Genomic DNA, 7,740 nt, shown 5'->3' on the forward strand with positions numbered 1-7,740 from the left:
AAAGCGCGCCGAGGAGCGGTTGGGGAGAGCGGGGGGTGTCCGGTGGTGGGGAGCACCCCGAGGAGCGGCCGCAGGGCTTGGAAGAAGGCCCGGTGGTGGGGAGGCCTGCGGGGCCCGTCGGAGCAGGCTGCAGCCCGGCCGGTGTCCCCGGTGGGCCCGGCTGACGCCCCCCGCCCGCAGGACCATGGCGCAGTTCCTGTTCGAGGCGGACCTGCACGGGCTGCTGAAGCTGGACACGCCGATCCCGAACGCGCCGCCTGCGCGATGGCAGCGCAAGGCCAAGGAGAGCGGCCCCGGGCCCAGCCCCGTCGGCGTGTCACCCATGAAGCCGGCCAATCGCTCCCACAGCTCCAGCAAGACGCCGTCCAAGACACCCGGTGAGCACCGGCCACCAGCGGCAGAGGCTGGGTGCGAGAGTCTTGCCCAGGCTGCTTGTCTGTAGCCATGAGGCTCTGGGCTCCCTGCCACGCTGCCCCACTGGCTTGCTGGTTAGGGAGGAGGAGGTGGGCTGTGCTCCTGGCAATCACCCACCTCCTCCCCAGCATGAGGAGGGCAGAGCTCTGAGCACTGGGGCTGGCGAACTGCTAATCCCCCAGCTGACCCTTGCTGGCACAGCTGCATGCTGGGACAAGTGTGGGCAGGACTGTCAGCTGACAGCTTTACATGCTACAACAGTGTTTTTGTATCCTCCCCTTATCTGTGGACTCTGGAATTATTGCTCTAGACCCAAGGAGTTGTCTCCTGACAGTCCCTAACCAGAGCTTGGGGGCAGGGGGGGAAATATAAGTTAGTTGTGACTGGGTGGCATGAGATCTCAGAGTCCTACTTGTCTACAACTTGTCTGGTGGGTGTGATGTGGAAGACTGCTGGCTTTGCTCTCATGAAAGCTCTAATACAGGCTGTTAAATAGATGTAAGACAATATTTTCATATGTGAATGCAGGTAAATCTGGATCCAAAATTCAAAACACCCCCACAAAGGCTGGGGGGGATCGCTACATTCCCAACCGCAGCACCTTGCAAATGGAGATGGCAAATTTCCTCCTAACCAAAGAGAATGACCCTGCTGAGGAATCACCTACCAAGAAGGTGAGCGTATTGCTAAGTTAAAATTACTTCAACAACCACTACCAAACACCTAATCCTTCCTGTCCCTTTACAGAGAAGTAAACTATAGACACATGGGACTGACAAGCCCCTGCCATCACTACTTCCAGCTCTGGGCTTCAGGAGCCTGGGATGAGATTGAAGCTGTAGAGATTGCCATGCACTCTAGCCTATGCTGCTTCTGGTACCAAAATTTAGCTTTTGACTAATGAAGCTTTAAAATACAGCAGGCAACAAAAACACAAAGCTGTGGGCATATGCAAAGTGAAACTGCTGGTGGCAGCTATTCTAGGACAATGTCTACACAGGGAACAATTCTGGAATGTTTGACACTGTGTTCTAAAATCTGTTTATGAAGCATTTGGTCACTTGTGGCTGTGGCTTTTCCCACTGGCAACGACACTGAATTTGCCACTGTGTGAAAATGTGAGCAGGACAATGTGCGAAAGTCTGAGGAAAAACTGCTTTGACCTGCCTGTCTGTGGCTGACCCTTGCAGCACAGTTGTACACCTCCTGATTCTAAGAGAAGGGGGCTTAGGTGTCTGTTTTAACTGCAGTGTGGCGGTTGTGTTTCAAATGCATTGCTCTTGAAACACAAGTCTGGGTGATTTGTTTCTGTAGGAGCAACAGAAAGCCTGGGCAGTGAATCTGAATGGTTTTGATGTAGAAGAGGCGAAGATCCTCCGCCTCAGTGGAAAACCACAGAATGCTCCAGAAGGTATGATAACAGGGTCTGTGTGAGCTGAATCAGCGGGGGAGATCTGGTCAGCAGAACAGCAACAGAGGTCCTGTGTGTGGTCACAGGAGAGGTCAACTGGCTTCTGAGAGCTATACACACTGGAGTCCCCTTTCTTAGGGCTCCTGAGGTTGAGGGAGGGCATAACAGTTACAGTGAATTTATTTAGGAAAGGTGCAATGACTGTGAGTTGCTCACATGTACTGCAGGTGGCAAGCCTTCACGAGGTCTGTAAGAGATTCAAACTCTGCTGTGCACTTTCTAGCTTAACTGTAACTAAACATAATGGGATACAAAAACCCAAGTGTTTGTTAAACTTGTTTCCATGAATGAGGAAATTGTAGCTCACCCTGGTTCCGCAGTTCAGCCTGTCAGTGATGTTAGTACACTTGCACTCCTTTGAGTGTATCTCTTAGGACTTTATTTTCACTCCAAGGGATTCCTAGTTGGGTGAGCAACACTGAGCTGGGAGGAAACTAACTCAGGTCAACAAACCTGTTCCTCTGCACACAGGCTATCAGAATAATCTGAAAGTACTCTACAGCCAGAAAATGACGCCTGGATCCAGCAGGAAGAATAGCAGATACATTCCCTCGATGCCAGACCGGATCTTGGATGCACCAGAGATCCGCAATGACTACTGTAAGTAGGCTGCAGTGTTGAGTGCTGGGCATCCAGAACATTCTGGACCAGAGGGCTGTTCCTGGGACAGTGTAACTGGGCTGTTTGTATTATTTTATGCACCCAGGCTAGCACAGACCACTTCCAGAGTGCTCCTGTGTAGCCTTACAGGAACAGTGGTCTAAGGCACTGCATAGGTGACTTGGAGCAGGGTACCTGACCCCACGAGCTGGGCATAGTGACACCCAGAAGGCTACCCCTTACTTGTACGTGTGTGCATGCACATGTGTACACACACACACACACACACCTGCTGCATCAGCATGGGTGAAGGGCAGGGCTCTCTTAAGTAAGCATCGTGTGACCTGCATTGTTCTTTCAAATCGTAGATCTGAATCTCATCGACTGGAGCTCCCAGAACTTCCTGGCAGTGGCTCTGGACAACTCTGTTTATCTGTGGAATCATGCTTCTGGGGAGATTATCCAGCTACTGCAGATGGAGCATCCAGATGTTTACATTTCCTCTGTGTCATGGATTAAAGAAGGAAACTACCTTGCTGTTGGCACAAGTAGTGCTGAGGTCCAGGTGAATGCAGGACTAAAACTAGAAGTGTTGTCTAGGGATTGACAGAACTGTGGGGCCTGAGGACAAAAGATTGGCTAGCAGGGGAAGGATACCATGCACCTGACTTGTCTTGCCTGGTGTGGGGTGGAACTGTCTGCAGACAAGTACAGCATGCAAGACAGGGTTTGGTTTGGGGGTTTTCTGATAAGGGGTGTTACCTTCTGCAAAATAGTCATGAGATACAAATTTTCTCTGCTCCCATATGGCTGAATGCCAGAGCCTGTGCAGTGAGATCCCTAGGGCATAGAAACAGGATTGGATTTCCTCTGGAGAACTTATTGCTTTGCTTCTCTAGCTATGGGACATTCAGCAGCAGAAACGTCTCCGAAACATGACCAGCCACTGTGCCCGTGTAGGAACCCTCAGCTGGAACAGCTACATCCTCTCCAGGTAAAGCAGTGGGTGGAGATGAGTGGGTCAAGGGCAGTTGCCAGTTACAAATTCCTATGCCTCAAGCTATGCGTGGTGTGGGTTAGAGATGGCAGGGAGAAGTTTCTGTCCTGGCTTGGGTTGGGACTGTGAGGAGAAGGTCTCTCATCTGTATTGCACTTTGTGCTGAAGTTGTAAAGAGCTTGTGTGCCTGTTTCATTCACACCAACAGACCAGTGTTGCTGGTAACACTGGTTGAAATGCAGTGGCAGGTACAGTAGTCTTGCAACAACAGAAAATGGATTTGGGTGAAAACATGTCAGCCTGACCCTGCAAACCTTCTCTTTTCTCTGCAGTGGGGCACGGACTGGCCACATCCATCACCATGATGTCCGAGTAGCTGAGCATCATGTGGCCACCCTTGCTGGCCACACACAGGAGGTGTGCGGACTCAAATGGTCTCTAGATGGCAGATACCTGGCCAGTGGTGGCAATGACAATCTGGTGAATGTCTGGCCATGCACCCAAGGGGGTGGTGGAGACTTTGCTCCTGTACAGACCTTCACTCAGCACCAGGGTGCTGTCAAGGTGAGCACAGGGCTGCCATGGGCAGATGTCTGTGTGCAAGGCAGATGTGCAGCACTGGCTGGGTGCAGGTTGCCTCTTGCATGTCTTAAACCGAACTCTTCTCTCAGGCTGTGGCGTGGTGCCCCTGGCAGATGAACGTTCTAGCCACCGGAGGTGGCACTAGTGACAGACATATCCGCATCTGGAACGTGTGTTCTGGCGCCTGCCTCAGTACTGTTGATGCCCATTCCCAGGTGAGACATGAATATCTGCTTGGAGACAAACACCTTCTGGCAGCACACCTACACAGAGCTGCCGGTTCCTCAGGCCCAGAAGCATGGGAAAGGAGAGAGGGACCATGCTCACCTCTGAGTGGTGAGCAGCAACATAAGCAGCTTGTCTTACCTGTGTTACGGCCTCTTCTCAGGTCTGTTCTATCCTGTGGTCAACAAACTACAAGGAGTTCGTTTCAGGCCATGGCTTTGCACAGAATCAGCTGGTTCTATGGAAGTATCCAACAATGACCAAGGTCGCAGAGCTGCAAGGTAGGTGGACAGGGCCTGGGGCAGGGGGGCTGTTAGAGGTTGAAGGCAGCTGCAATCCTTTGTTGGAGCCTGCAGCATCACTGATACAGGGGGCCTGGTGCTAGGAGCACAGCATGCCTGTGGGCTGTGGAAGAAACACCATTGTTCTGAATGTATGCTTGGGTCTGAATTCATGCCACAGTCAGTGGGGGGATCAGCTATGTAAGCTGGCATGGCTCGTGGGAGCATACAGAAGTAAATGTGCCATGTGCCGATCAGCTCAGCCCTGACTGCACCCTCCTCATCCTCAGGTCATACTGCCAGAATCTTGAACTTGACCATGAGCCCTGATGGTACAACAGTGGCCTCGGCAGCTGCTGATGAAACACTGAGGCTCTGGCGCTGTTTTGAGATGGACCCCATAAAGAAGAAGGAGAAGGAGAAGGCAAACAGTGCCAAAAGCAGCATCATTCACCAGAGCATCCGCTGAGAGTACTGGGTTGTTATGGGGAGGGGGGATAGGTGGTTTACACACTGTACAGTATTTTAAATGTTAATAAACTGCTTAACTTGACTTTTTCTTAATGGAATCTGATGGAAGAAAAAGCCATTGCTCCCAGACCCAAGTCCCTCATCCCTGAGGTTGGGGAACTGGGCAAGGGCTGGAGCCTTTGTTCTTTAGGGCCAGTTTACAGGCAGCCTGAGCCTAGCACAGCCTAGCAGCAGGATGCTGTGCAAGGGCTGCAGTTCTGTTTCTGTCCCAGCTACGCTAGGTATGTCACCTGCCCCCTCTAGATGCTGACTACAAGCACAGCAGCTCCACCACAGGCTCAACTGAAAGTATGGTGTCTGTGGCCCCAGTTTCTCTTGTGTTCTGTCTCATGACCACATGGTCTTACTGTGGCTCTGCAGGCACCCTTCAGTTTGTCTTGTTCAGCTACAGGCAACCATCAGTGCCGGCTTAGGGTGCTGGAGTAGAACAGCTACTTTTGCAGTGAGCTTAGTACTGAATTGTTATTGGAAAAGAAAAGGAGGAGGGGAAACATACAGCAACAGCTGTCATTACCCCAAAGGCCAGAAAGGGGCTGGCACTGGCATAAAGCCTGATGCTAAACAAAAGGTTAGTTTACACTGCCACAGCCACTCTCAATGTCATGCAAGAGCCATCCAAAGCACCACCAACCCCGTGCTCAGCCCTTAGTCACATATTCTTCCAACAACTCCGATGTGTCTTCCCCTCCTGCTGACAGGAAGCCCTGGTGCCTAGCTGAGGCTTCATGCAGGGAAGGGGGCACCAGGGCTCAGCTGACATTTGTTAGAGCTTGACTCCCCTACACTTGGAAAAATGCCTTTTTTCCAGGCTGAATTGTGCTGGAGCAAGTTGCATGGAACATATTTGAGGCCTTACCTGACATGAGCAAGAGCCAGCTCAGCCATGCTGCTCTGCATAGTGGAGCCACAGTGTCTGAGGTTGTGGGGCTGCACCAGACCCATCAAGCCTGTCCTTCAGCTGCTGCACCAGCATTGCCAGGGGCTGCTGGGGACACTGCACAGCTGATTAGCACCTTGGCCAAAGCAGCTCCACAAAGCCTGTACCTCCCGTCAGCCCTCGGTGATTAGCTGAGGGTGGATTATTAACTGTTTTCACCTTCCCCTCTGCACAGTACCACACTGTACCTAGCACCAGCTCTGCCTCCTGAGCTTTAAACCAGCTGGAACCTTCAGAGGTGACCAGTGGAAGCACCAACTTGTGCTGTGCCAAGACCAGTGAGGGTGCAACCACACACAGCTGATTTGGGGGCACGGTCTCAAAAAACAGCAGCTGAGCCCAGCACCTTCCCAGCAGGGCTGCTGGTGCATCCCCATTTGGCCACTTGGGAAAAATCACAGGAGGTCCAAGCAAGGAGCTCTCCCTCTTCAGACACAAATCCTAGGGCAGCAGCTGTATCTAATGGGGAAGCAGACAGGAACCCAGATACAAGGTTGGGCTCTTCTCCAGAGCTGTGCTGCTGTTGTAGGAGCCCTGCCCCACATCCCTGAACTTAGGTGCTGGGAGTTAACACAGGCTTGGCCTGTAGGCCCACAGCTGATTAAGCCTTCCCCTGGTCCCTGACCTGGAAGGAGGGCTTTATATGCCTCAAAGTTGCTGTAACTTTTTCACTCCCATATAAGAGCAGCTCAGCTTTCTCTGACAGGCTCTTTCTCCTTAGCACATATCCCACCCCCATAAGTTGGGCATTACACAGCCCTTGAAGGTCCTCTGAGCATGACTAGAGGGTAAAGATGTTGCAGGGTCTTTGGCCTCATACTGGTCCCTACAGTCCTGGAGTGAGGAGGAGCAGAAGAAGAAAACTGGCACTGATCCAGCAGGCCCAGTAAACACAGCCCTATAAGGTGTGAATTCAGTTCACAGCATGACAGCATATTAATTACCAAATGCCATGGCCAGCCCATAGAGCACAGCTAACAGGAACAATTGGAGGAAGGGAGAGCAGAGTACATGCAGGGAACAGCCCATTCTAAAATACCAAGCATAAGTAGTTTAAAGCATTGTTACTATTTTGAGCAAAAGCAAAGACAGTCCTGCCTTTACCAAGAGGCACCTGGAGGGGACAAGGAGGCTTGACAGGAAAACATCCATGTCAGCTGGACCATCACCTACAGTTCCTGAAGTGGTTGACTTCTGAGCACTGAACTAACATTACACACCACTTCAGCATGGACCAGAACAAATTCTTGTCCGAGTCTTTACTCCCAGAGAAGCAGCAACAACAGTGCAGCAACCAGATCCTACTTTATGGCTTCATACATACAAGGACTCTGAGCCCTGTAAAAGAGGGTGATGCCCATGTGTAGTTTAGGCAGATTAGTCACCCCAGTTCAGGTCACTTGAAGATGCTTTCCTACATTTCAGAGCATGGCCTTGAGGTGTACAGCAGCCCAGGTGGGATCAGCAGAGCTCTCTCACACCAAGCTCTGTTCCAGAGCTTTGGCTGGACATCCACCAAAGCCTTCCCACCCCACAACCAAACCTACTGTGAAACCCAGCATCTGGAAGCTGCTGCCCTAACACATTCCTCCCAGCCACAAGCTGCCCAGCTGGCTCCCTACTCCTCTTCCCAGGCTTGAGTCAGCACCCAGACTGGCCTCTACTCAGGAGGGGCCCAGTCATGGTGTGATGGGGGAGGCAG

At 51.8% G+C, this 7,740-nt stretch overlaps 1 protein-coding gene across 1 annotated transcript; it reads left to right on the forward strand.

Annotated features, from left to right (window-relative positions):
* Window positions 1-184: 184 nt before the first annotated feature.
* Window positions 185-5,114, forward strand: CDC20 (cell division cycle 20; the record flags this gene model as incomplete). Its single annotated transcript, XM_082286942.1, has 10 exons — window positions 185-377; window positions 943-1,088; window positions 1,729-1,825; window positions 2,357-2,485; window positions 2,854-3,050; window positions 3,385-3,479; window positions 3,815-4,046; window positions 4,154-4,279; window positions 4,453-4,570; window positions 4,861-5,114. The coding sequence occupies 10 exons, from the start codon at window positions 185-187 to the stop codon at window positions 5,037-5,039; spliced, it is 1,512 nt and encodes a 503-aa protein (XP_082143068.1). The 3' UTR covers window positions 5,040-5,114.
* Between the last annotated feature and the right edge of the window lie 2,626 nt (window positions 5,115-7,740).

This window comes from Coloeus monedula (assembly GCF_965178545.1).
Source record: "Coloeus monedula genome assembly, chromosome: 9".
Lineage (NCBI taxonomy): Eukaryota > Metazoa > Chordata > Aves > Passeriformes > Corvidae > Coloeus > Coloeus monedula.